The sequence below is a fragment of the Eschrichtius robustus genome, chromosome 9 (assembly GCF_028021215.1).
Source record: "Eschrichtius robustus isolate mEscRob2 chromosome 9, mEscRob2.pri, whole genome shotgun sequence".
NCBI lineage: Eukaryota > Metazoa > Chordata > Mammalia > Artiodactyla > Eschrichtiidae > Eschrichtius > Eschrichtius robustus.
In genome coordinates, this window is record NC_090832.1 from 17,020,925 (window position 1) to 17,034,904 (window position 13,980).

Sequence of the window (13,980 nt, forward strand, 5' to 3'; positions counted from 1 at the left end):
GAACCCAAATTGATCTGAGGTTTCTGCTGACCTCGTAGTGTTTATCTCCTCTGGCAGGAAGCCTTCCCCGAGGCAACTACAAAAGCACTATTTTGGTCTGATAGTATTGCTTTCTATGGTTGAATTAATTAAAATGGGTATGGTGAAATTGTTCCTTCTAGGTCTAAAAAAAAAAAGAGAAAAAATGGGACAGGACAAGATGCCTAGGTTATGAACAAATGAAACTTATTGAATCACCAAAAACTCACAGGATAGAATTTTACATCACTCAGAGTATCTAAATTCCAGACAAGAATGCCATACTTAATGGAGAAAAAGAAATAAGGGGCGATTCATTTTGGTATAATGCCATACACTTCAAGAGTTCAGAACATAAATGCACAAAAGAAGGTGTTGGGAAGGAGGTTAGACTTTCATTCTTACATTCCACTTCCCAGCAAGTGTTTTGCTGCATGTCAAGAATGTAAGGAAACTTAGACATAAAGCATGAATACAGAATATTAGGTTGCAGCGCCAATTCTTCTCTTAATAACCTCATTATTGTGAAACAATGCGTGTCAGCAAAGATCAGGGTAGGTGTCTTAAGAGCAGCTTAATTATCTCTATGCCTTATCATTCAAAATACAAAACTCAGTTTTAAAAGTATTGTGAAATCCCTCTAAACAAGTCCCAACATAGTTGTTTTTCTCTATTAATTGTGTATTTGGGGGCTTTCCTTGTATGCCCACAGTTTGCCATTTATACCTAAGAAATTTTCTTTAAATAAAGCTATTCCCTTGAAAAAGAAAAGCTGATGGCTTAAATTCTCATGTTCAATGAGTGTAATAGTCTTGTAATGTATTAAAATTCAACGTGTCCTTCTGTTTATGCTTATGGAGGTCTCGTAGCTGAGGCCCCGGGCCTTGTGCATGTGGGATGGGAAGAGAGAATGAGATTGAACCCATAGTCAGCATGAGTTTTTTCGAGCTGATCAGGCCAGTCTCTACTTTTTCCTGCTTAAAACTCTTCACTACTGTTCCATTCCTGCTGTGCTCCCATTTCCGGGATTCCTTTCCATCCTTCTCTTTGTTCAGTTTTTGCTCAGGCTGGTTCCTGGGCCGCCAGTGCCCTTCCCCTTCGTTTGTCTAAAGCTGACCCATCCCTCACAGCCCAGCAGCAATGGCTCCTGCTCCAGGAGGGAGGGTCCTGCCCTCCCACTTCCCCTAGGGGACACCCACTGAGTCTTTCTCCTAAAGCTCATCATGTTTCGTTGCTGCTTCTTCCTTAATGGACGAAGAACTTACAGTTCCCTGAAGGCATGGACAGCATTTCTTGTTCACTGCAGAAGCCCCAGTCCTAGCGCAGGGTCCAGCGATAGACGGTCGTCAGTATGTATGTATTTAACTGAACAAAATGGAATCGAGGGAGGAGAAACCAGCGAGAGCAGGGCCCTGTCCTCAAGGCGTTACATTGGAGACGCTGCCAGGCTGCACTGGGACAGGAGCCAAACTGGGGGCTCAGACTGAGGCTTCTACAGAAATGCCTTTTAAATGCCACTTGGAGTACACATAATATCCTTCTCTCCAAGAACTTCAAAGGCTTTCCTTCACGTGTTTCGAGCATCCCTACAAACCAGGGGTGGGTAGGAACTGTCCCTATTTTATAGATGGGAAAATGGAGACCCTCTCCCCTCAAAAGGTTAAACTGTTCGCCGAGCCTATGGTCAGCAGGAAGGTCTGACAGCCAGAGGTCCTGACAGCCAGGCTGACACTGCTTCCTGAAATGCGGTGTCTTCTAAAAGGTGTTTATCATTTTTTTTTTTTCTTTCAGAACTAAATCAATCAAGATTAAACTCTCGGTAGTGTAGGCCATGATAAAATATGGCCACCAGGCTGTGCCCAGCTCTGCTGATCCAATTAAGATATTGGTGTTGGCTTGTCACTAGAGTGCTACACTATCCTGATTAAAATTAGTTGTGTTGCAATTTGTTTTGGTTGTAAAGATTTGCCCTTGAAGCAAGAGGAGTAAATGAATGAGGTTTGACAAACTTATGGTTCCCAGGGAGTAAGGGGCAGGGGGAGGGATAAATTGGGAGATTGGGATTGACATATACACACTACTATATATTAAACAGATAACTGGGGGCTTCCCTGGTGGCGCAGTGGTTGAGAATCTGCCTGCTAATGCAGGGGACACGGGTTCGAGCCCTGGTCTGGGAAGATCCCACATGCCACGGAGCAACTAGGCCCGTGGGCCACAACTACCAAGCCTGCGCGTCTGGAGCCTGTGCTCCGCAACAAGAGAGGCCGCGATAGTGAGAGGCCCGCGCATCGCGATGAAGAGTGGCCCCGCTTGCCACAACTAGAGAAAGCCCTCGCACAGAAATGAAGACCCAACACAGCCAAAAATAAATAAATTAATTAATTAAGGGGAAAAAAAGTAGAAATCCAATAGCCAAGAAACATTTAAAAAAAAAAGAATACCTTCTAAAAAAAAAAACAAAAAAACAGATAACTAATAAGGACCTACTGTATAGCATGGGGAACTCAACTCAATACTCTGTAATGACCTATATGGGAAAAGAATCTAAAAAAGAGTGGATGTATGTATATGTATAACTGATTCACTTTGCTGTACACCTGAAACTAACACAACATTGTAAATCAACTATACTCCAATAAAAAGTTTAAAAAAAAGAGGAAGGAGAAATGAATGAGGCTTGAGGACGTCAGGGGTGACGCAGGAAGGAGGGAAGGAAGCGCATGAGAGAAGCAAGGGGTCAGAGGGTCCGTGCTCTGCCGTCTACAAGTCATAAAACACAAGGCCCGAAATAGCTACCCAGTCCTCGTTATCTAATTATGTCTAATTATATGTTCCTTGGCCCACCGGAAGTGAGAGGCAGGGCACGTACCCCAAACAGTCCAGTGACAAGCCACTTTAGACATGTAGCTGGAGACCCACTCAGCTCTCCTGGACGCTGTAGCCCTGGGCCACTGAGGATAATCGCAGGTGTCCTCCTCACCTGTTCACCACCCGAGGGGACTCTGGGTATCAGACAGGCTGGGGAAACTTCAGAGGAAACTTGCTTTCAAAGATAAGGCAGCAACTCCTCTTTGCTGTTTAATAACTTGCTTTGCTGAATCTCATTCTCTTTGCACTTCATTTGCACAGGGCCTGCTGCACAGCAGGAAACTGTTTTTTTCTTTTTTTTTTTTTTTTTTAATTAATTTGTGTGTAGGCAGCAGGAAACTGTTTTGAAGGCTAAAACCTTCTCCCACCCCGGCAGACTGTTAGGCATCCTGGGGCAGGGCAGCCAAAGTGCCTGCCCAGTGCAAACTCAGGCCTCCCTGGTGGCCCGGCCCTCGGGGCCATTAGGTCAGCACAGCTAGCAGGACCCTCCTGTGGGCCTATGAGGTCCCGTTATCCCCACGGGAAAAGCAGTGAGGGAAGTGCCAGTCAGATGGCTGATGAGGGAGGCCCAGGGTCCCGGGCTGGTCAGCAGATCTGCCCCTGGACCCAGTGCTCTGTCAGCCCAAACCAACTGTGAGCTCAGACAGGCCAGCCTGCGAGGAGGAATCTGAGAACTCCTGGCACAGTTGACAAGGCAACCTGTGCTAATGGCTTCCGGGGGAGGAGAGGAACTTGCCCAGAACTTGCAGTTAGCAACTTGACAGCTCAAGGGTCTAAACACATAAATTCGAAGATTTGCATTATTATCAAAAGGTCCCTGCAGCTGAAGAAAAAAGCAGATTTCTAGAATACCCACCAGCATCAAACACGCAAGGCTTAGAGTAATCAAATGGAGTATTAAAAAGGTAGAGAGGCTGGTCCTAACGTTTTGGACCCTATAAAATACACATAATTCCACCACTAAGTTACTGCCAGAGTCCTGTGCGAGTTCAAATTGTATAAAAATGTGCAATGAAATATGTCTGCTAAAATATCCATCTCTTGCCTATTTTGTTTCAATACAAAACCTAATTTTTTTTTTTTTTTTTTTTAGAGAGAACTATCGGGTCAAACGGCTTCTCATTAAAAATAATTTCAAGCTTCCACAAGATTTAAGATTAATATTCTAGAAAGAAATGAACTTCTGTCCAAATATTTCAAATTTTGATCCCTCTACAGCAAAAATAAATGGATTAAAAATGCCTTTTGAAGGGCAATTACACTACCTAGGAAATGAAGGTAGATTTTAAAGTAATTGTTTGTTAGAAGGAGACTAAGTACTGAAAAGAAACGAAAGAACCATTAAACTGGAAAATATCTTACCTTGAGAAGTTGAGGAAATGAACATGTCGAGTGAATAAATAGGGCTGTTCGGCAGTACTTATATTTTTAATCAGTTCCATCTATTAAAAAAAGTACAAAATTAGCATATATAGGATCTAATTTACCAAGCTATATTAAGCTAAAGGTTATCTCCCCTACTCTTTTTATCCTCATTACCTCTTGGACCAGGGCCAAACAGCTGTGTTTTGTGCAACATTTATGAACTTTACATAAGGCTTCTTACTAAATAAAACACAGCTATCCCAATGTATAGTCCTGTATTTAATTTAGTTGATTGCCACCATGAAAACAAAGTGACAGGTTAAGTAATTTTAGCTGGAGAAGTCAGCCTGTTGCTGTACCGAAATGCAAACAAGAAAATGCCTTTAATCCCCTCCTTTAAAGTCAAATCAAGACAAAGGTTATTATTTTACATTTCTATAATGATCTTACTGGGAAATACAGAAGTATTTGAAACTAGTTCTGCAGAATTGAAAAGTGGGAATAAAATGAGGCAATACCTCATTATTTTCCTCTTTGATTATAAAATTTACAAAGCAAGTATTTCATAGGAAACACACAATCCTCTCCTCCACCCCACCCCCCACCGTCCCACCCCAAACACACACACAAAGTCTCGGTTTTTTGGTGGGTGGTCATCTGAATTATTTATTTGCAGTTATCAGCAAGGCAAAAAGTAGTTTTAATTTGTATAAACTAACAGTTACGGTCTTCTGGAACATGTCATGATACAGAAAATGTTTAGTAAAATCTGTTAGAAATTCCAAGCATTCTTATGACTCCCTGACTTCCTGAATTCCACTTTCCTTAGATTTTCTAATTTGCCCCATCAAAGCTGACACACTGGAATTTTTAAGAAGCACATTGAAAATTGCTACTTTGGATAGACATCAGAAGGGCAGCACTTCACATTTTATAAAATAGTTCAAGTTGAAAACTGGAAACAAAAACGGTCATTCATGTGTAAACTATAAGAGCAATAACAATAAAAAAATCAGAGTCTGGAACTCCAGGTTTGTCCCAAGCATGAGAGGAAACCTGGTCTGCCTTGTTCCCTGCTGTCCAGCTCAGGGTTGACATCCACGGAAATGCCCAATAAATATTTCTTAAATGAATTAATTCCAACTAGTGCATGACTTACAGATCGTCACATGAGGACGTCGTTGCCTAAACCCTTTCATTAGATATTCGTGCTCAGAACGACTGTTTGAAGAAATGAAATTGAATTTTAAAAGTAAATGACTTGCAGTTCATAACCAATGCTTCTGTTCGTCAGTGGCAGGCACGGGTAAATAATGGTCTGCCTGTCCCCACGCTTGAGCGTAAAAGGAAATTGAATCCTGCCTTTTTATCTACTGTTTATCCTCTACATCCCCCCTGCATGCCCCAGCGCTTGTTTTCGGTAATAAAACTTTCGGCTTCCTTCATACTGTAAATTTTGATTTTTGTTGATCTACCAGTAGAACCACCGTTTCGGAAGCACAACCACAACCAAAGGTAACAATTTGAAAGCACAACCAAAGGTAACTGATATCTGAGGATGTCTGCTTAGAAGCATAACTGTGGATGTTTAATATAAAGACCATTTAATGCTTTAATCTTTAGATGATTTTTCTTCAGATATTTCTCTGCACACATAAGAATAATATGAGAAAGCACCCTAGCATTGCACAAGACTGGAAAAACAAGTCAGAAGAAAACCTGTTTCTTTCACATATTCAACATTATATTACATTCTCTAAACACATGTCAATGTGTTAAATTTAATGGAAGAACAGTAGTGGTTAGATTATGAGAACAGTGTCATAATAGTCATAAAGCTGTCTATTTCACGAGGAAAAATGGATTAGCAGTGACAAGGCATAACTCATTCGAGACGGATCTTTAAACAAAGAATAAAGGTTACTAATGCTCGCATTTATTGCATTAGTACAGGGAAGTCAGGGAGTACATCTCAGCTCTCATGCATTTGACCCGCACACCAAATAGGAAAACCCACGTGAAGTACCATAAGACATCAGGTTCACGGTTATCACATGATGGTCTTCACAAACGCTAACTTTCCCCATGTCTAGTGACAAGCGACTGTCTCCTGAGCCCCCGCTGGTCATCACCTGAGTTCCCTCTTGGTCTTCCCATTGCTGCCAGCAGCCTGCCTTTTCTCTTGTTCAACTCCTATCTGCATGGGTGGCAATGGCACTACCTAAAATTATCAAAGAAACTAAGTCTCCTTTTCCTTGGCTCATGCAGGACCACTGCTGATCTTTATTTTAATTCCACTGCATTCATTCATTCAGCATTTATTGGGTGCTTACTAAGCCCTGGACATCAAAACCTGAATAAGATCAGTGGGAAGACACATAAAGACAAGACAGTGGAATGTGTCCTAATGATGTTCCCAAATCTACCCTGGCCAAAACCACACTCTTGATCTTCGCCCATCTTCACTCCTTTTCCAGTTAATGGTACTCTCCATATCCTCACATTTGATCTGTGTCTTTCCTGAACTCCCATATTCAATCCCTTGCCGAGTCATGTTAATTCTGTCTTTACTCTCTCCCTCAGCTGGCTCTCAAGACCCCACATCCTGTGGCCAGCCAAACTAGACTCCTCCATATTCCTTCCTCACACCATGTCCAAGACTGATGTCCAAGCTCAGGCTCAAGATTCTTCTTATAGAATGTTCTTCCTCTTCTCGCTGCATGTCCAAATCCTAATCACTCTTACATCTGGCTAAAATGCTCGCCTCCTCCCAGTAGCCTTCCTGGATGTGTCCTTTCACTCACCATCCGTTGATTTCCAACTCTGTCAGGCAATGTGCCACTCCAGGTTGTGGCTATAGAGATAAAAGATTAGGTTCTTGCTTTCAGGAAGCTCAGAGTCTTGGGGGAGAAGTGGACGAGCAGGCAGGGGCCATCATGTGATAATCACCATGGGGTACAAGGCACGGAGGTGAGGCACCTGTCCCTGCTTGCAGACAGAGAGGTGATGTTTCCCCACGGAGGTGTTTCTAAGTGGTTTGCAAGGACCCACAGGAGTTAACAAGTGAAGAAAGGGACTCACAGCATGGCAGACAGAGTGAACAGTGGATGCAAAGGACAAAACACAAAAATGACATGGATATTAAAACTGCCAGGAGGTCAGGCATGGGATCAGCAAGGCAGCAGATAACTAGAGAGGAAGGTACGAGCTGGGTAACTGAGGGTCTTGCAGGTCACATGAAGGATTTTGACATTTATCCTCTGGGCAGTCCACAGCCAGAAAGGACTTTTTTTCTCTCAGATCTAAGGTCAGGTGGAGAATGTGAAGAAGAGGGTGAGGATTAGAGAGGCAGAAAGCTTAGCTGGGAAGACGGCAGTAATCCCAACAGGAAATGATGAGGTCATGAACGCGTCACTTCTCAGTGGGGGTCCCACACCCACAGCACCAGCATCAACTGGACATGTGTCCAACAAGAATGCAGGTCCTCAGGCCTCATTCCGCACCTACGGAATTAGGAGAAACTCTGGAGGTGGGGCCCATCAATCCGCGTTTTCACAAGCCCGCCAGGAGAGTCTACGGCTTAACAGTTTCAGAACCACGGAATGAAGTGCATGGAAGTGAAAATAAATGGAGAGATCTGGGTACATTAAGGAGGGAGAATCTGCTGAGCCTTGTGGCAGCTGGCAGCAGAAGGGAAGGAGAGGGTGTGGTCAACAGAGCTTCCTTCTCAGAGTCCTGGCTGGGATCTGAACATGCGGTGGCACCCATTGGTGGAGACGGGGAACACTGCAGGAGGAAGCACTCTGGCTCCAGAAGTGAGGGGAAATGGGTTTGGTTTCGAACATCTCTGGGTAGAGATGACATTGCCTTCTTTAACTTCCCACAGTACTTTGAGAATTTTCCAGGACATGATCTGTTTACGTTACATTATAGCTGAGTTTGAGTGCTGGCTTTGAACCAGCTTGAAAGCTCCTTGAGGGTTGTGGTCAGGTTTTATTTCTCCCCCAGAAAGCCAAGCCCAGGTGCCTACATAGAAGACATACCCATAATTGTTTATGCAACGAAGTACCCTCTTCAGAAAAATTTTTTTGGAGTTAAGAAATATACAGTTCACTGAAAACAGAATTAGCACTAAGGCAATGAATTCAGCCTTTCTGGGGCAGATCTGTGCCTTCATTACCGTGGTGTCACGTGGAGTTAACAGTTTTACTACTACAACATCTAGGATGTAACAACACCAAACAAACTATCATTTTCTGAGTGGTTCCCAGGCTATGCACTGTATCGAGATGCTCTTTATACACATACCGTCATTTCATCTTCAAACGACTCCGTGAGTTCAGTATTATTATCCAGGGTTTACAGGTTAAGAAACTGAGGCACAGAAAGTCTACACAGATTGCTTACGGTCTCACCACTAGAAAAAGTTGGAGCCCGGATTCAAATCCAAGTCTGTCTGACACCAAAAATTCTGCTACTCATCACTAAGCTACAATCTCCTTATCATTCCCACTGCTTTTCAAACTATATATAACCTGTTAAGATGGGAGGAAGGGGTCGGTTAGCAAAACAACTCTGGAGACTAAAGAGGGTTTACGGGGATATGAATTTTCTACCTTTTATGTGATGGGCTGAAAAATTAAAAGAAAGTTCTAACAGGTGGAAAAGCATTAAAAATAATTTTTTAAAAAAGCATTAAAACACCAGAGAGAATATTTTTTAAAGTTCTAGGTAGGAAAACAGTATATTATAACAAGCCAGGAATGAATTTAAAATACTAAAAAAAAGAAAGAAAGAAAGAAAAAGAACTATGTAACGGAATGGATCTAAAGGAAGAAGTTAAATCACAGCACATCTGAGAATGAGACAGAATTGAAGTTTAAAAAAAGAGGCAAGAATCAGACAGAATTTATAATGCAGAGGATATGCCAGGCAGTAGCTTTTAATCTTTCACTGTCAACCTAACTGCCTGAGATGATAGAGCAGAAAACCTTTACACTGCAGTTCTACAAACACAGCTGGTTAGTAAAAGACTTCTTTGGGAAATGCTCGTCAGCGGTAACTGGCAGAGTATTGACCCTACTCTGATCTGAATTCCTGAGTCACCCGTGAACAACTAGATGCCCTATAATTTTGCACAAATCTTAAATGAAAGAAAAGCATGTTTTTACACAGCAAAGCCAAATAAGGAGTAGGTCAGAGGAGAACTCCTTGGTCCTTTAACCTCAGAGGCCAGGAGGTTGGCTGTGGGCTCAGGTTATCTTTCCCTCTTCCTCCTGCAAAGAGGAAGCCCTTCTTGCAGGAGGTAGGATGATCTTCCCACCTTCAGCGTGGAGCTGCGCAGTCAGTGCAACACATGCCTGCAATGAAGAAGAAGACCACCAGGGGGAGCAATGATGTGAACAAGGCTAAGAGGCTGCGTCTGAGTAGAGAAAAATCAATCTCGTGGCTACAACTGGAAGGAGAGGAGAAAACGTCTTAATTTTTCAGGCCTTGTTGCTTCTTTCTTTTTCCCGCTTTTCTTTCCACTGAGTTTTCATTAGCAGACTCAGCTTTTGTCTATAGGACTCCAAGATAAGACCTCGTTTGCAGAACTGGGTGAACTTAGCCCTGTGGCCTGGAGACGGACTCAGCTCATCTTTTTGGTTTGCTTCCAAAGTCCCGTTGGAGCACCTCTGATGCCTGTGGACACATCCCTCCTACTCTAAAGTCAGGAAACTCTGAGGGTCATTCTAAGGAGACTTTTCCAAAACGTCTCAAGCAAGGGTAAGGCTTCTGAGATAAATGTGCAGGCTTCTGAGGAGACACCCCTCAATAACACTTCAGGGGAAATAAGATGTCTTCAGAGTTTTGAGGGATTCGCAGGTGAAAGAGGAAATTTTCTTGCTTAGTGGAGGATTCCCCTTAATAGAAAGAAAACTTTCTAATAATTAGAGGCTTTCATACAATGATTCTTCACTAGAATTGTGCATGAGCATCTCTTGGGGAGTTTTTTCCCCCCCGTGATACAAATATGTGGGCTCCACCATTAAGAGTATATAACTCAGTATTTTGTAGTAAGACCTAGAAATACGTGTTGTGAAAAAGCTCCCAAGAAGACTCTGATGCCCATGATAGTTAAGAACCAATTTTTTTTATTAACCTCCCACTGCCCATGAATAATGTTCTATCTCCTTAGCCTAACATTCAAGGTTCTCCAGGATTTGACCCCAGTTCACTTTCAATTCTTATTCTCCCACATTCTTCTTGAGCACTTACTTTTTCCTATAAAAGAGGGTGATAATACTTTCCTAATAATGTTGCTTAAAGGATTAAAGTAAGATGCACAAACATCTAGTGTGCTGTCTGGTGCTCAGTATACACCAATAACAGTAGGTCTCCAATGAATATACATCACAATGGATAAAGAAACAATGGCGAGACCTGTCTCAAAAACAAATGAGTGAACCTTTGCCTTTAAACAGAGGCCGTTGACCCTGCTTTAGGGAAGCCTAGGAGGAATCCCCGTGGCCCCAAGACCGTTTCCAAATCTAACATGGTTTCTTTAGGCGCACTTTCTCTTCTCGAGTCGCAATGCTTTGTAGTCACAGACTTGGACTTTGCAGTGGGTGAGAGCAGTGGGGAAGGGAAGTTAAAACACTATAAAGAAATTCTGTTTCCGACCAAGAGGCTAAAGCAATCTAGAGCACACAGACATAGGGGCTCTTGTCTCCTCTACCCTTTGAATACTTTTCAAGATTTTAGTCATTTGAATGGCTGTTGAACAGAGTCAGAGCAGACGTGGAGTTTATAGTGAAAGAGTAGCCTTTACTGATATGGCTGATGGAACCGTGTAGGCTGGTCCACCAGCTCCAAACTGTGAGAGCTCTGTGGGATGCAACTGAGAGCCACAAACACTCACAAAGAGTCCCCTGGCCAACTAAGACGGGGAAACTCTAGGTGAAAGCTGGTTAAACAGATTTTTCATTTTGTTTTTAATGGAAAGAATTCTCAGAGTCTTTAAAATGTGAATAATTGTCATGACTTTCCTAGAGGGGGACAAGGGGACAACATTTCCCAAATTTATTGAATCATGGTACTTTCTTTTTTTTCAGTGTCTTAGGGGACTAGGATACTCAGTAACACACTTAGGGAAATGCTGATTTGATGGTTTTGGCAGGGATCCTTAACTCTGTAACTCCCGTGGCACTTGATCAAAAAAAAAAAAAAAAAAGTTTTCTGGACTCTACCCTAGAATCTCCAGGAGAAGGGCCATTGCAACTATATGTTTCAAAAGGCTCAGCTGGGTATTCTGCGGTGCAGCCAGAGCAGATAGCCACTGCATTAGGAGAACGGCTCCTGGATTCGGGAAGGCCTAAGTTCAAGTCCAGGTACCATGGATAGTCATTTTATTATATTTGGAAAGTGACTTCATCGGGTTGTCCTAGTTTTCTCATCCATAAAATAGGAAATCATACTCACTCACTGGTACAGTTTTAGGCCCAGAAGAGTTAAATGAAATAATGAAGTAAAACAATTAGCGCAGAGTAGGTGCTGTTTGCAATTTGGAGTCCTCAATAGCTTCAGTATAAATAAAAATAGAAAAAGTATTTGCTTTCTCCATCTTTTAGGCTCATATGCCAACAATTTTTGCCTTTCTCCAACCGGAATGAAATAATTTCGAACTCTTATGTCTGTGATATGCCTGTGACACTTTGACTTTTGTTATCCTTAGAGCAACGTTCTGAAAGATAGGGTCAGACCATTAACAAAGATGGTTATGAGTCTTTTGGAAATCACGCCCCATGTCTTCTGGAAAATAGTTCTTTATCTTTTAGATTGTACATAATCTCCATTTTCCAAGAAATTATCTAAACTAGCCCAAGAAATTGAAATCTGGATTTAGAGCATAAATGAAATGATGTCATCCTAGGTTTGCATTATATGCCCTGCAAAGGTCCAAAATTTGGCCAGCACCAGCTGTCCATGTTCTTCTGTTGAGGCAGAGTTTTCTAAAATATTAACTTCAAAGGCATTTCTAGTTCTATAAGGGCAGATGTAATGGGATTTTTATAGACATTCTAACATTTGCTGTCTTTCAGGTTCTCTTTCCTTTTTAATAATCCCTCAGTGTCTTATCCCATTAAATAGATTTTTAAAATCGAGTACTGAATGGGGATGTGTGCGTATGGGTATGGGTGTGTATGTGTGTGTGTGTGTGTGTGTGTGTGTGTGTTGTGTGATGACAGCTACCCTCCAGGGAGAAATGTATGTGTGAATTTGACTCTGGCCCAGAGAGGTGCCACTGTGTATGAATGCAAAGGTACAGATGATTCCAGCCTTATATGTGGATACTTTTCTGAAGTTCATTTGTAAGTCAGTAGTTGGGAACTTTGAACACATTTTCTCATAAAAGAAATGTTCTACATGGTGGAGAGAGTCCCGGGCCAGCCCACAAGAGCCTGTTTAACTGGTACTGCACCTGAAGCAGAATTGTTATTAACTCCAGAGAACAGTATTTCCATGGAAACACATTTTCAGAGTTCTACTCTGTAATGTTGAGAACCACTGACTATAAAATTTTAACTTGTCTCCTAAATCACTTACCCCCTTTTCCTTTAATAAATTATCAAGAAGAGGAGCTATTCACACCACAAATTATTTCTTGAATATGTTAGGTTAAAATAATATTTTTTTGTTTGCTTGTTTCACGCCCTTTGAAACTTTAGAAAAAGGATGCACGTAAAAAGAAAAAGAGTTTCTTTAAACATTCTTGAGCTACTTCAAACTTGTTTTTTTTTGTCCTGGCATTTCCTGGCTCTCCTTGTATGTCACAGCCTGCTCGGCTAGCTGCACAGAGGCAACTGTCACTATCCTTATGTTTGTTTTTAAATACATCAAAATTGTTTATTTGTTTTTTTCTACCACATCTTTACCTTTCCCTTAAGTTTTTAAAACTTGCTTTATAATTTAATAGGAATCTGGAATAACTAAGTAATGAAATATATTCTAGGTCACACTGACCACAGGAATCAGAAATGTTTCAACTAATTGTACACAGATTATGGTAGAAGTTGTATAAATATATCACAGAATCACAGGGCTGGGAAGAACCTTAAAAGATTGTCTAGTCTATTCCCTGGCTTCTAGACAAGCCAGTCATTCCAAACAGATGAGAGCTAACCTCTATTTTAGAGGAGAAGGATGACTTTGGCTTTAACCCTTTCTAAAAGATTTAACAATTCATGCACCGTTAGTAAATTATTCTTCATTTTTAATCTAAATTCTTCCCTTGACAGTTCCTCATAGGAAACAAAGTAGGTTGATTTGTGTAAAATCCCACAGTATATTTAAATTTCACATTTTGTGCTTGCTCTTCTAGGGCCTTCCTGAACATCTCAGGGTCTAATACTTTTGTTACTTTGCTCCCTCTGGGTTGTTACACTTTTCAGCAGTGGGAACTAAAATCCAGCTACTGTGTTTTGTTAGGCTTCAAGAACTGAGCATAGTTTTCACACATAGGAACATTTAAGTCTAACCTGATAAGCAGACCCAAAGACTCAAAAGAAAACCAAATTTTATATTTATAATAAAATTGCAATAGCATAGGCTATTTATTATAGTCACTCTCTTTCAGGTAGTGAAAATAGCATAGGCTATTTATTATAGTCACTCTCTTTCAGCCCTAATCTTATTCGTTCTTCAGTAAGGTAAGGAAATCAAAGAGAACCTACCCCTATGAAAATT

General features: G+C 41.5%; 1 protein-coding gene across 2 annotated transcripts in view; it reads right to left on the minus strand.

The window, feature by feature from the left end:
• The window catches only part of UST (uronyl 2-sulfotransferase), a 288,030-nt gene that overhangs the window by 110,323 nt on the left and 163,727 nt on the right, over window positions 1-13,980 (minus strand). For both annotated transcript variants that reach the window (XM_068550775.1, XM_068550776.1), the window contains exon 4: window positions 4,252-4,331. In XM_068550775.1, coding sequence (XP_068406876.1) covers window positions 4,252-4,331 — 80 coding nt within the window. The remainder of the gene's footprint in view (window positions 1-4,251; window positions 4,332-13,980) is intronic.